This window comes from Sminthopsis crassicaudata, chromosome 2, assembly GCF_048593235.1.
Source record: "Sminthopsis crassicaudata isolate SCR6 chromosome 2, ASM4859323v1, whole genome shotgun sequence".
Lineage (NCBI taxonomy): Eukaryota > Metazoa > Chordata > Mammalia > Dasyuromorphia > Dasyuridae > Sminthopsis > Sminthopsis crassicaudata.
Window position 1 is genome coordinate 156,804,632 of NC_133618.1, and position 14,953 is coordinate 156,819,584.

General features: G+C 41.5%; 1 protein-coding gene across 1 annotated transcript; it reads right to left on the minus strand.

Moving 5' to 3' along the window:
• Positions 1-898: 898 nt before the first annotated feature.
• PAX1 (paired box 1) lies at positions 899-13,955 on the minus strand. The gene is made up of 5 exons (XM_074287737.1): positions 13,533-13,955; positions 12,176-12,805; positions 10,254-10,396; positions 9,405-9,624; positions 899-2,160 (listed from the first exon to the last, which is right to left on the minus strand). Exons 1-5 carry the CDS (start codon positions 13,813-13,815, stop codon positions 2,069-2,071), a joined length of 1,368 nt encoding a protein of 455 aa, XP_074143838.1. The 5' UTR covers positions 13,816-13,955; the 3' UTR covers positions 899-2,068.
• Positions 13,956-14,953: the final 998 nt, after the last annotated feature.

The window sequence follows — 14,953 nt, forward strand, 5'->3', positions numbered from 1 at the left end:
AGGGGGGAGTTAACAGATACCAAAGATTATCCTCAAAACTCATTTTAGTCATTTGTTTTCAGCTCTCACAAATTAATTTTTTTTAAGCTGAGCTTTTCCAGGTGAAAAAATAAATTGATCCCAATTTCACTTCCTATTCTTATTCCTTGCCTAAATTTCAAGGAAATGCTAAAAAGCAAATGAAATGCCTCTCTAATTAATTTATACTTTATAAAATTCAGAGTAGAAGACAACTTAAATTACTTTGATATCCTTGAAGTTGAAAATTCTGTCAATTACTCTGTGCTGGGGAAAAGATGGGAAATTGCATTAAAATAAAACAAAACAAAAGATTATCTTTTTTTCTGCTTGTTTGGAAATCCTAGAAGATAATTTTCTTTATTTGAAGTGTAGTCATACTTAACAAGTAATATCAGAAAATTTCACCCTGATGGTTTTTGTAACTATTAAACAGCGGTTTCACATGAAAGGTCAAGAGCTTCTGAACTTGAAATTTATATTAAATGTTATGGCTTTAGAGAAATCTTTCTCAAGTTTTACTGTCCACCAGTTTACTCATAAGACATAAGTTCTTATACACTTTCATAATCCATAGTGTTGGCAGCACTTAGTGGTTGAAATTAACAAATGATGGAATCCCAGGATACCCAAAATAATGATATGTTTTAGTACTAGTCAGATTCAGTGGATCAAGAAGACAGCATTTCCAAGAGAGAAGAATATTCTCAAGCTATTATAGCTACAAAATGTTCTAGTAGAAAAGATGTGTTTTCTTTGGGTCCCCTTTCAGTCTCCTTTCAGGTGAAATCATTGAATAAGGAGCAGAAATAGGAAACTCTAGGAAGGCAAGTATTACATGGATTCCTAGAAAATATACCCAGGGTTGAAAAAGCAGCAGTTTCATTGGATTTTTTATTCATGTTATAAAAATATAAAATAAAATGCTGTGACTTTTTTGTCCATTTCCTTAGGCAGTGAGGCAATCACCATAGTTCTTTTGGGGGACTTCTGGCAATACAGGCTTTCTTTTGCAGCACTTGGTCTTCGAGGGCAGGGAAGAATGGAGACCTGGGGAACTGATTCTTTGGCCAACAGTGAGACTGAGAAAGCAGTTTAAACAGAGGCTGGTGTTTGGGAAGTCAAAAGGAAGGTGGGAGATTAGGAATCCAAGAGATAGGTTGAATCATCATTTCTAAGGCTTGTGCTTCGTGATAAAGAAGGTCCACGGACTTAGACACTTACCCACTTATGGAAAGAAAACTAAGAGTGAGAAATGCAAGAGGAAATCCAAAAAGGGAGATGGAAGAGAATAGAATCTAGGCCTCGGTACCTTCATCCATAAAATGAAAAGATTGGATTTGGAATCTAATCATTAGGTGAACTCTAGGATTATTTTTTCGGCTCTAAACAAAAGTAAGATCTAGAGAAAACATGGGGATGGAGAAAATTAAGAAGGGGAAAGACAAGCAGAAGAGGGGAAAAGGAGAAAAAAAGAAAGAGGAGAAACAAAATACGAAAGAGAAGGGGATTGGGGGAGAAGAGGGATAAAAAGAAAATGTGGACAGGATAATGAGGAAGAGAAATACGTAGAATCCAGAAAAAAAAAAAATCTGGCAAAGTTAAATAATCCAGGAAACTATGAGAAAGTGAAAACGGACAAGAAATAAAAGAAAAAAGTGATAAATTCACCCTTTTCTTTCCCTGACTTGTGGAGGGGGAGCGGGGGGGGGAAAGGAGCGGGGATAGTCAGGGATGCGTTGGAAAGCAAATCTTTTCGGTGGACAGCAGGTTGCTGTTTTCTTTCCCAGGCAGTTTGGCGTTGACTTTTGCGGGATAACCTAGGATCTCTCAGGGCAGGGAACGGATCTCAGTTCATTTCCAGTCCAATCCTCCTCCCTCCCCAAAGTTGCCCGCTGCATCGAAGCATTCTCCTAGAACGCTTAAAAAGCGCTTTCAGTTTTATGCAGGTGCCTCTTCCCACCTGATCTCCACAGCCATGCTTCCCTCCCCTCTCACAGGTCCCATCGTTTCTCAGTTCTCTTGGGCTTCGGGAAGCGGCTGCTCCTCCCTAAGAAGACGAAGCCGGGATAGACAGTCCATGTAGGCTATTAAGGGTGTCTTGGGGTTTGCCGACTGGACTGGAAGGCTTTCGATCTGCCACTGAGAAAGAAAAAGAAAAAGAAAGGGGAGGGGGGTATAATAGGTGTCTTCCAATTCGGATGCGCGGCCCACATTCCTGCTCTATCACCCCCACACACATATATACACTTGTGACCCGATTTAGAGCTAAAGAGCAACTGCTCCTCTGCATCTAATAGAGGGGCAATTCAGGAAAGAAAACTCGACGTTCCTGAGGAGTATGTTTTGAAGAAGAAACAAAGACCACACATTTCTACCAAGGAGCAAAAGATATGGCAACTCCCCAAGAGGAAACACAGAGCCAGATGGAAATTCTGAACGCGTCTGGGATGGACAGAATGGGAGAACAAGCAGACTCGGGAATCGGGAAGCTAAAGACACTAGCAGCCCGGGAAGGGGCAAGAGACGCACTTAAGCGGCGGGCGGCGCTGCAGACCGCAGCGCTGAATTGTAGAGGGAAAACAGAGAATTCTTATTTTATTCTCGCAATTGGATTTCCCCAGCCTGGGGCATTGTAAAAGAGCTATGGAAGGATCCAGTTTCTCCTACGTCTTTTCAGCTTCCCAAATTGCTGGTCTCCTATAGATTAGACTACCCGGCACACACGCAAGTGTTTCACACAGCACGCGGCTGGGCAATCCTAGAGACCAGATACCCCCAGAGAAGCTGCTGGTCCTAGTTAGACAGCCGTGGTTCTGTGCACAGCAATAGAGAACCAGGGAACCACCGACTGGAAGAACTGAGGGAGGGAGGGCTTACCAAAGATTATATACTAAGTAAAATTCAGTGCGGTCTGAATTCCTCCGAAATAGGCGGGTAATTTGCACTTTAAGGAGGGAGGAGGAAGAGGGATGGACTTTATATAGTCCGCTTAGTCTTTGACTGCTGGGCATAAACTGGCTCCTAATTGATGGTCATAAACAAGTACTGAGGAATGTTTGCCGCTATATTAAGTGACACCGTATTTACCAGGTTATATGTTATTTAATGTTTCACTCTATTATTTAGGGTTTTGGGAAGAGAACCAACTTTTGCTACTGGAAGCCAGAAAGTGACGCTAGAATTGCACAATCCGCCCCCTCCCCAACACACACACACACACACACACACACACACACACAGAGAGAAAGAGAGAAATTTCTCCCCTTCTCCCAGAAATGCTAAGCCACAACACCTCCATTCCCAAAGAGGTCTAATTTTATTTTCCTTCCCAGATATTTGTCGCTTACAGGACAAGCAGAAGACACCTTAATGTTAGTGACGTCTGAATTTCCAATCATCTGAAATCCCTCACCTTCCTCTAACCCCGGAAGGCTCCTGTTTAGACAAATGCTTCTCCAGCTGCCCGAGGAAAGGAGCCCGCACCTGTGTGCACCCTCCAAGCATGGGTGGGAAGCGCCAGGCGTTCCCCTGGCCCTGGCCCTAGCCTTCTCAGTACACACATAAACACACCCTCAAGTCGTCCATGGAGGACTGATTCAATTTAAAAAAAAAAAAAAAAAAAAAGTATTGTTTTGAAAACCCAGGGCCTTCTCTGGCCAGGATATTTAAAAGACTAAGAGACTTGATTCGGCCCCCTCTCTTTCCAAAACACTGTACTCTGTGCCCAGGTCCGAGTTGTTTTCAATTCCTTTCCAATTTGCACACATCAAAAAGAGTATACTGTTTAGAAAACATTTGAGGCTGCTTCAGCCAACATCCTTTTGAGTTTAGAGATGAAAAAAACAAATAAATGAAATTTTACAAATAAGGCCTCTTTAACATATTTTGGAGTTTTCCACTAAATCTCTACTTACTGGCAACACCATCCTCTCCCTCACACTAACCCCTTTTTATTAGGATTTCTTCCTCCCTCCCTCCCCTTCCCATTCTTCCATAAGTTTCGACAAGAGAACCAAATGAGTTCTCCTGATCAAGCTCACTGTGCTGGTCTCTGCTGATCTTAATATATTCATTCTGTCTCTATTTGGGGGCTGAGAGAAATGGGAAGCAAGGGGAACACTCCAGGAAGAATTGTTATTTATTTTTTCCTTCAGTTAGAAAAGCAGAAATTTAGTTTCTCTTTTGTTTTTGGATGTCCAATACCTAGAAGAGTATGTGGAGTTTAATAAGTAATGGAAATTTAATAAATGACTCTCCATTATTGAGTTGATTGAAGATCTTAGCTTCCTAACAAAGATTCCTACTGATGTTGAGTAAGGGCCAGTGACTATCCCTGATTGTCACTGAGTTTTTTCTTCTGAACTTCAGCTTGTTTGATATGGAAGGGACATTTGTTAATTGCTCTTGGTTAAAAAAAAAAAAAAAAAAAAAAAAAAGAGCAGAGTGGGTATTTTTTTTTTCCTTTTAAGGTCTCCCTTTAATATCCCTTGACAACTGATCCAAGAAAAGACAGCCTCTATGAGGCAGGGTAAAAATTCAAGGATTCTTCCAGAATTTTCAAATATTCTAGAATATTTTCCCTTTTTTTTCCCCTGGACTTAATCATTTCACCCATATAAGGAATTAACTCCTCCATTGTGGCAACTTCCCCACTATAATTCCTGATCTTTAAGAGAGTTGCCCAGTTTTTCAGTCTCAGAACTTGTCTCCTTGACATTAACACCAACTCTCTAGTCACTATGCCTTCCTGCCTCTAGAGTATAAAATAAATTTTCACTTTGAAACTTGTCCTTTTGTTTAATCTAATTGGATTTTCAGAGTCTCTCTCCTATAGTCTTGAATTGGGGGGGGGGGGACTGGGGTCAGAAGCTTGTAGCTCAGTGATTGATTGCGAAGACAAGGCCGATTTTACAGTAAAGTTTCTATGTTTTCCCAAACTGCTACTTCAATACCAAATGTCCTGGGGGAACTGTCCTGGTGTTCTGACCACACTGAAATGATCACCAGTGTTGTATAAACAAGAGGATACTGCCCAGGACACTGAGAGAAGAGTGGTGGGTGGTAAAATCTATAAATGACTGACTTCTGCCACCAGGATCTGGTGGATGAAGCAAAATGACAGAATCCTTTAATTTGTCCTCTCAAATCATGAAAATTTTCAGACTACTTACAACCAAAGTAATGATAGGCTGAAATCAAGTACATGAGAACCAACAGAGTGTAGGAGACCAAGTGATGCATTTTGGAAATTATTAAAAGGAAGTGAGGAGAATAATTGAAAATTCAACTAATTTGAAGAAAAGGAACTTTTTTTTTAGTTTTATTCTATATCCGCTGAATCAGATTGTATGACACTATAATGAAATATGTAATTTCTGATCTGCAATTTCATCTAACATGGGGAACTTCCAGTGAAGCAAATTCCTCCACCCACAAAGAACAACTTATTTGTATGGTATAAGAGAATATTTATTTGAAGTACAAACAGATTAATTATCTTGCCTAAGGTCAGATATTCAATAAACTGCAGGGGCAAGAAATGAATCTATATCTTCATGGAACCATGGAATTCTTTATCCCTAACTTACATCTAGAGATGGACACCAGAGGATATGGAGTCCCAAACTCTCAGTTTCCACATGTGAAAATTGAGGACCAGAGAAGTTAAATAACTTTCTTTAAAAAAAAAAAAAAATCACAAACCAGAATCTGAATCTCAGGCCAACTCCATTTACACTACCATGTGACTTGATGTATTTACCAGTTCAAAAGTCTGACACTAGATTTCCAAATTCCCTTGTTTTTTCTGATGGTATACTATTTTCACTTCCTAAATAAGAAAATTAGTCATTTTTAGTTCTAAATGATATTCCCAGAAATGTATGTAAGTTGAAGATGCAATGAGAATTTATATCTCTTTAAATGATCAATTTCCTTAAAGAATGATGCCTCAAAAGTCATAAATGATAAAAAAAAAAACTACTTCTACATTTAGAATTCAAAGTGGGCTGCTTAAAGTAAGATTAATTAATTAATATCTCTGTAACTGCATAGAAAGTCCAATTAAAGTATCTCATTTAATAACCCCTACCCTTCAAATGAAATGTATTTACATTACTGTGGTTTTGTATTCTATCTTGGCATAATCTGATTCTTGCCAGCAGAAATTATTTCCTGAATATTTTAGTATAAGTCATTTTAATTGGGATGCTTAATGTCCCATAGTTCTGAACCAAAGACTTGATTTTTTTTAAATATATAGACCAAGAAATCATTAATTTAGCTATTAGTCTAATTACTGTGGGAGTAATATTTGGAAATGTGTGTACATATGCTCCTATAATGAAGAAAAGGACACTAGTTGGAAATATAAAGGCAATTAAGTAAAACATTCAAAAGTTTTACATACACTTCTGTACTTCTCAAATTACCACACAACCATTTAAAACTAATTTTCAGAAAGAGGGAAAAAGAAACTCATAATTAGAAAGTTTGTTAAAGGGGCTTTTGAAGGACTATATTTCTGTTGTCAGAGGACCAATTGTCTAAGAAAATTCCATGGAGGCTAATTACCAGGTGGTTAAATCATAAATTGATAAATTTGGGAATCCAAATCAATTGATGAAATTATCTTTTAAAGTCTGAAAGAGAAATTGGTATCCTAAAATTGAAATATAACTGCCTTTATAATTTATTAACATTTCTTGGTTTGTTTACTATAAAAGATTTTATTGTCATAGGATAAAATAATATTTTAAGAGATTGCTATTCCTATTACCTTTTTTTAAAGATACAGGATGGAATTATACATATGGGGGGGGGGAAATCCTCATTGATGGAAATATTCACCCTGCATTTTTTTCTGCATCTGTTAAGTTAAATTTTATATGCTATAGAGTCATTTGCTATTTCTTTGAATCACATAGATGACAATTCCTTTCCACTTAACACAACATAGTCTGAAAAAAAATTAGAGCACAGCTTGAAGGCCTGAGTAAGTCAATCTCTGAGCTATTTATTCTCCAGATCTCTTATTTTTCCCAGGGAAAAAAAAGATTGACACCAGACCATTGAAAGGGGAATTAAACAGAGAAGAAGCTGTCTCATTTTAAAATTGCTTTAATTAGATCTTACCTAAAAATTCACCAGCTTCCAAGTAATGGCTCTTCAAACTACTATGTCAGTCATCTCCAAATAGCTTAGGATTTGGAGTTAGGAAGGAGTACCTGCTTCAAATGGTTGTTTTTCATCTGATTTCTATACCTTTCTCGAAATGTGAACTAATTCACAGCTTGCAACATCTTCCTTAAAATATGGTAGACATGTGCCTTACTAAGGATGAGTCCACCTGACCTATACTGTAACCCCAGTTACCATATTGAAACCAATTTCCTTCCTGGGAAATTCTCTTTCTTAGTGTCAGCCCACAGAGTGGTGACTTGTTTATCCATTGTATTTCAACTGTTTTAGTTGTAATTCGTTTGTGACAGATATGAATATCTCAAATTTTTTTAATTGTTTTGTGATTTACAAAGCCTGCACAACACTGTGCCGTAGTAGTGGGACCATCATAATTTCTATTTTACAAGTGAAGAAAATGAGGCTAAGGAGAAAATAAAAATCAATCCCTTCACAATCACAGAACCAATGCCCTTTCTAACACTATCTACTCAAAGCAAATGAAACCATAAAAACTAAGGATATTTTCTTAGAAGTGACTTGTCCAGGATCACAAATTGCTAAAGATAGACCCCAAATCTAACCTGTCTCCTTACTAAGTCCTTTGAACCTTCCATTATGCTGATATTATATAACAAGGGAATGACAAAGGCAGAGTTCAAATTATCCTAAAAATGATCAGTTTCCTCTAATTTTGGAAAGCAAGAAGCTGTAGACAACTGACTAGGAATCAGAAAAGTTATATGTGCTAGACAGCCCCTATGAATCTGGGAAGTAGGTTGCAGTGGGGGGTAGAGGGAAAGGGAAAAGGGCCAGATTTCCTGGGGTTTGTTTAAATCAAGAAGAGAGTTCTGTTTAATCTCATAGGATTATATTTCAAGAAGGGATTGGACAATAGGACTTACCACAGGACAGATTTCCCAGCTCAGGAAAAATAATTTGGTTATTGGTCTAATAACAGAAAGTCCTAGACTATATTGAGGATAAGAGACCATTAAAAAGTGATCTCTTCCGTATTTCTTCCTCACTAAACCCAATAAAGATAGCTAAGAAAATGTTGCATGATGTGCTCCTTGCAGGAGAAAGTTTTTTTCAGCCTAGGCTATGGGATTTAGAGCTGGAAGAGCTTTAGACATGTCTCAATAACTCCCTCATTTTCCAGATAGAGAGCAGGCCCAGAAAGGACAAATAACAGGCCAAAGTCATGAATAGAATCAAGATTCAAAAGAGGAAAAGTCTGGAATCAAAATGGTTCAAATATCTATGAAGACATATTCACTCTAACTAGGCAAGTCCCTTACCCTCTCAGTGACCTGGGGAAACTTTTTTTTTTTTAAATACTAAAAATTAGAGAGCTTTTTTCTACCTGCATTGGTAGAGTTCCTATATCTATTAAATCACAGATCCAGCTTTTAAAAAAAAATCTGCTATTTATCTTGTTACCACAACCTCTGTTGGCCTCAGTACAAAATAAGGCAGTTTGGGGGAATAGAGGGCAGACCTTGGGGTCAGCAAGATTTCAGTTCAAGGCTTACCTTTCCCAAAACTGTGTGAACTTAGGCAAGTCACCTTTTAATGCTTAAAATAATTCTCTAAGATTGTAAATTACAGATGATCTGCAAATCCAAATCTACAAAATCAGACAGCATTTCCATGCAAGGAATTTAAGGGAACCATAGGATTTTAGATTTAGAGATAAGAATCATTTTAGAGGTCATCTAATCTATGCTCTTCCATAATAATTGAATCAGAAGTCTGAACACAAAAAAATATGTGCCTATTTACAACTTAAGCAGCAGTTGTAAGAATAAAGTGATCTTCATTTGTTAAAAAAAAAAAAAGAAAGAAAAAAAAAAGCCTTTTGAAACAATTCAAACGAAGTAAAAGCATAATTGTTTCTAAAGGTGTGCCATAACAAAGTAATATCCGCCTACATACATACTAAAAGGCATTTATGGAATAATTGCCTTATATGCATATACGTCCAAATTAAAAAAAAAAAAATGAAACCTTATGGAAAGAAAAGTTCATATCTCTCTAGTTTCACACTATACAGCCACCATCCCTACCCTCATTCTACTTCACCTACTTCAGCTGCGATGTGGTCCTGAATTTAAATTCCCACCTTCCTCCTTCTATTTAGAGACTTTCTCTGGACAGTCGGATGGATCCCTTTCCCACACAACAGCTCTCATCTGTCTTACCTTCTCTGCTGGGGTGTTTGAACGCCATGGCTGTGGCGAGATCTCCCCCGTGCACGGTCACACTGGGTCCGTGGTGAGCCAAGGGACTGCCCTGCGCTGGCCAGGGATGGCCCGGAGTGAGATAGCCGCCTCCGGGCCCGCCGTAAACTCCGTGCTGGTTGGAGGAGGGATAGGCACAGGCGGGAAGGAAGCTGCCCACAGTAGAAAGACTCGGAGTGGGCTAAAAAGGTAGGGACGAGAAAGTGAGAGCATTACCACCCAGTCCACCACCATTGCACCCAGCTTTCCCCAGATCAGAAGCCAGGTGCTTTTGAAAACTCTATGGTAGATCTCGCCTCTATATTCTCTTTATTGCTGGGGATGGAGTGGGAGAGAAGGAGAAAAGACTGGCCATCAGTTATTAATCCTGAAGCGTGTCTCTTATTCTAATTGCATTAGTTAGCTTGACTGAAAACAAGGCCATTTTAATTGACCCAGGGTAGGGTCCAGGGTAGGACTAGGAGTAAAAGGGACCGCGAAGGCAAACAAGAAAGCGGGGGAATCCAAACAGCCGCACCATAGAGTTCACAGGATGAGGGCGGCTGAACAAGCACCAGATCTGCGCCCTGAGATATAACCCTCTATTCAAAAGTATCGAGTTAAAACATAAATAACTCTCTGCAAAACCAACTTTTAAATGCTAACGAAGTGCTGGTAAGCAGAGCTGTTTTAAATGTTTTGAATCGTTAATTTTTTAAAATGTCTACTTACTGACCCCCCCCCCTTTTTTGCTGGGACTATTGGAAAATTGATATGGGATGCTCTTAACTGTTGCTACAGCATTCTCCAAATTTCGCTGGTCCTAGTTACCTGTGGGTATTTGATGTCAGCTTCCATAACCGCTTTATCAATTCCGTTCACTGCCTGTGTGGCCGGGAACCCCGTCCTATTCACACCGGCCCAGTCTTCCATTTTGGGGGAGTAGGCAGAGCCCTCGGTCCCCGACAGGGCCCCTAGATTGGAAAGAGAGATTATGAGGAGACAGCTGCTGTGGTGAAGAGCCCCCTTAGCCCTATCACCTGAGCCTTAAAGAAGGGAGTCATTTACAGTGACCCACATTCACCCCATTCGGGACTGTAGTCGAATAACTTTGGGAGAGCCTCGGGATACCCGACACTCTTAAAGAAATCAAAAGTAGGCAAGAAGTCGATCCACCTAAGTTTGTTTCGCTTTCACTCACTGTCTGCAGGGTCTTGCCCAAAGCTCTCTTTGGTTACAACCTAATTTCAGCTCTTTACTCCTTTCTCTGCAAAACAGAGGCCTTCGGGTACAAATTTGGAGAATTGTTGCTGGGCAGTATTTGTTGTCTGAGAATGGGCCTTACCACCCTACATAATAACTTTGCAAGAAAACTTTTTTTTTTTCTCATTTTTGAGAGACTGAGAGGTAAGGGGACACTGGTTAGGGTATTCTCAATAATTTCCTCCCTTTTATATTATTTTTTAAATCAATGCAAACCAAGAATGAAGGACATTCTGGGGGAGGAAGTAAACAAGAAGATAATTTGTGTTAATATTTGTGTTTACATAATACACAATGATTATTCTCTAGAGGCATTATGATTTTATATTCTTTTATCATGAAAGTTTTACGACACATATCTGAGGTTTCTAGTGGGGAACATTGACTAGCCAGATGGAATTGGTATTAGTCAAAAGTCTCTGAGCAATATTTGGGTTTTGAAAATCAATTCAAAAAAAAAAAATTCCAAAAGCAAAATCCTTTGCAAACTTTTAGAGTTCTGAACCGTACTTCCCATCACTGGACTTCTTTTACATCCCCCTCATTTTTTTTTTTTTAACCACAGAAATCTCTGATTCCCTCAAGTCTCACTGAAGGGACCTAATGCCTACCCACTTATGGCAAACCACAGAAAAGCAGAGGTCATGTGCACAGGACAAAAAAGGAAATAATTTCAACGACAAACTTTACTTGGTCAAAGTTTTTATACTTCCTAAGCAAGGCAATGAAGTCGACACTCCCCAAAGTCAGTGAGCCCAAAGAAAATGAATGACCAACAACTTGAATGTAAAGTTAACTCAAAAGAGAAACTCTAAAAGTCCTTAAATGTAAATTATTCCCAAGCCTCTCTGCAGAAACCACTGATATAGCTTCCAATTCCCAAATTCCACAGGCCCGAGAACAAACCTATTTTTAAAATAATAGAGATAATGATAAATTTAAAGACAAGCTTTTTTTTTTTTTTTAATTATGGAGGGTAGGTGATCTATGGAACGAGGTGGTAGTAGTGGAGAAGAAACTGAAACCTGCAGGAAAGGAGCAAGTAAATTAATGGAGATAATTTGTTTTGTTTAGATCTGCCAGAAAGAGATTGCGATATGAATTCGCTGCGCTCACATTCTTTTTGCAAGACTGAAAAAGCGAAATTTCAAGACTCCGAATTTGTGGTCGACAATCTATCATCCCCAAGAAAATATTTTCCACATTTTCCCTAAAAAGTTCAAGATGTCCAAGCGTTCCTACAGAGGGTTGGGACCCGAAATCTCCCCGGTCTTCCCCAGCTTTCTTGGCAGGAGGGGTTGGAGGTAGTGGAAGAAAGAGACCAAATATCACCCCAACACTTAGTCCTTGACATTGCTTTCAGGAGCACACAAGTGAACCCCACCACTCCGAGAAAGAGAGAGGAGGGGGGAAAAGCAGAGAGGGACAGAGAGAGCGCTTCCCGTTCTGGGTGAACAGGTAAAGGCACGTATTGGACTCAGTTTACTAACCTGTTTGCTCCATAAAAGTTCGAATGCCCAGGATGTTGCTGACAGAGTGAGCGGAGGGCCAGGATCTTGGGATACTGACGTGTCCCGCAGACACAGGAACTCCGGGATGGTTCCCCATCTTGGTCCCAGTGGGTGACATGGGATTGGGGTAAGGGTACTGGTAAATGTGATTGTAAGGCAGTGCCGGTTGTGGGGGAGGTTGCTTGGTGGCTTCATAAGGATTGGGCTGGGACAGATTCCCAATTTTATTCCTCAAGATCCTGCTGATGGAACTGACCGAAGGCACGTTGTATTTGTCGCAGACCCCATCGGCCAGGAGTCTGTCCCTAATTTCCCAGGCGAAGATGCCCGGATCCCCTTGTTTGTAGTCCCTGATGTGCTTCACCACGTTCGGAGTGGTGACTCGGGGCTTGCTCCCTCCGATCGCTCCCGGGAGGATAGAGCCGGTCTCGTTGTACCTCGCCAGGATTTTACTCACACAGCCGTGAGACACTCGGAGCTGTCTGCTGATATCGCAAGGTCGGATGCCGAGCTGGGCCAGTTCCACAATCCGAAGTCGGATCGCATTGGGCAAAGGTCTCCCATTGACGAAAACACCGCCCAGTTGGTTCACTTCTCCGTAAGTCTGCTCTATAAAGGGATGGGGTGGGGAACGAATGGGGGCATAGAGAGAAATCGAGAAGAAAACACGGGATGAATACTCAGTATTGAGAATTATAGAGAAAATCCTGCCTATCCCACAAAGACTCAAACTACTTTAAAGGAAAAGAAAAGAAAGTTCTCTTCCTGCTCCCTACTGGACCATTGTTGATCCTGCAAATCGAGAGATCCCAAATAATAAACTTCCGAAGAAAAGAGACGAAGTGGATGTTCTTAAACTGACAGCTCAGTCACTCTATTAGATCTGAGTAGTCAAAGCAGGGTGACCTAACACCGGGTCCCCAAAGTGGGTTCCATTGTGTTGGATAAGAGGACGGGGCGGGGATGAGAGAAAGGAAGAGAAAAGCACGGGGAATCGAGACTCACTCAGCTCGGACTCTTGTCAGTTTGGACAGAGAACTTCTCTTTGATTACCCCCCAAAAAACTCTAACTCTAACTCTAACTCTCTCTCTCTCTCTCTCTCTCTCTCTCTCTCTCTCTCTCTCTCTCTCTCTCTCTCTCTCTCTCTCTCTCTCTCTCGTGCGTCTTGCTCTGCCCCTCCGCTGGGGGTGAGCCGGCAGACGCGGCTTCGCAGTCAGCCAGAGAAGGCAGGCCCCCGAACGCAGGGGGCGGGAGAGCAGAGAGAAAGAACGAGAATAATGGAAAAGAGAAGAGCCCCAAGTCAGTTTGCTCGCAGGCGTCCGCTGTTTCCCTTACCCATAGCAGCGCGCAGGGCCGGCTGCCTGGCGCCCGAGCGGCTGCTGGGGTTGGGCCGGGCGCAGTCCGGGTGTGCTCTGCTTCGGGCGGAGATACATAGAGGGAGGGAGAGCGAGAGCGGCGAGCCACGGCCCCTCTTCGAACTGGAGACGCTCCGGCTGGGGAGCGGGAGCCGCAGCGGGAGCCGGAGAGCGGCGGCGCTGCCTCCCTGCAGCCTCTCGGTGGCCCTCTCCCAGGACACTTTCCAACTCCGGCAGCCCTTAAACCCCAAGGTGATCTTCATCCGATTGGGATAAATTCGTCTGACCAGGAGGCTTCAGTGTATTCGGATCAATTTGACGTGTCCTCCACGTCAATCTCGGCGGTCACGCCGGAGACGCGTTCATTGGCATCTCATTGGTTCCCGTCATTTCTCTCCGGCAGCAGTTCGGGCTAGGCTTCCCTTCTGGTGTGTAACTCTACCTCCCTCCTCCCACCCACCTCTACACCCTCCTCTTCTCCACCCCCACCCCCAAGCAAGTTATTCCTCCTCTCTCACCCTCACCCCCACCCCACTCCGCCCCAACCCAATGTCTCACTCATCCCAGACCGAAACCCAAACCCAGGCAGGCACCTCCAGCCTGGTGTTCAGCTCTGACCGCAGCCTCGAACCCCTCAAATCTCTTCTCTCATTTTCTCCCTTTCCCAGGGCTCACTTGTTAAGTACTTGGGGAATAATTACAGGTTGGTTGCAGTCTTTGAGGCTACCAATATGTGTGTACCAGTTTGTGCCCTCAATTTAGGGTCTCAGTGAGGTCTAGTTTTCACTGCTTATCTTTCGCTGCTACCACAGACGTTCTTATTGTTAACACAACATTCAAATTTGATTTCTTTAAGGGGAAGTTGACTCCGGATGCCAGGATTATTTCATTGACTGAAAAGGGTACCGGGGCTGAAACTCTGACCCCTCAGATTCCTTTTTGGGGGGAGGTGCCTGAAAGGAAAGAGTGGATCTTTAAAGATCGTCCAGGCTAAAGGTAGCAATGTACCTTTCCCCATTTCCCCTCAAATTTGCTCTAATAAGTAGGAAATGATTTGCAAATAATCCAACCATTTCCAGTCTTTTTCTATAATGTGGGACACTATCATCCCAAACACATTTTTCACTGTCGGCTTCTGATTTTCAGACACCCAAATTCAGAAAATCTTTTCCTAAGATGGCCAGACTGACTATACGTGGACTGAGTTAGCTTGAGGACTAGTAAAACCTCGGAAGAGAGTATAGAGAAGTGGGAATCTCTCTCAGAGATCATAGATTCTCAGAGACCGAGAGAATCTCTTACCAGTGAGTTCAGTGATCTATTTCTATCACATATTGACAGTTATCTCTACCCTTTGAAATCCATGGCCAATTATGGATTGTCCCCGTGGGAATTCTCCTT

Bases quoted from the DNA above. Each gene is read 5' to 3' on its own strand.
- PAX1 (XM_074287737.1), bottom strand. From the start codon at position 13,815: ATGAAGATCACCTTGGGGTTTAAGGGCTGCCGGAGTTGGAAAGTGTCC. The intron at 9,625-10,253 runs GTAACTAGGACC...CTACCTTTTTAG, and splicing joins CTGACATCAAATACCCACAG to CCCACTCCGAGTCTTTCTAC. The intron at 2,161-9,404 runs GTAAGACAGATG...TTTCTTTCTCAG, and splicing joins CAAACACCCCAGCAGAGAAG to TGGCAGATCGAAAGCCTTCC.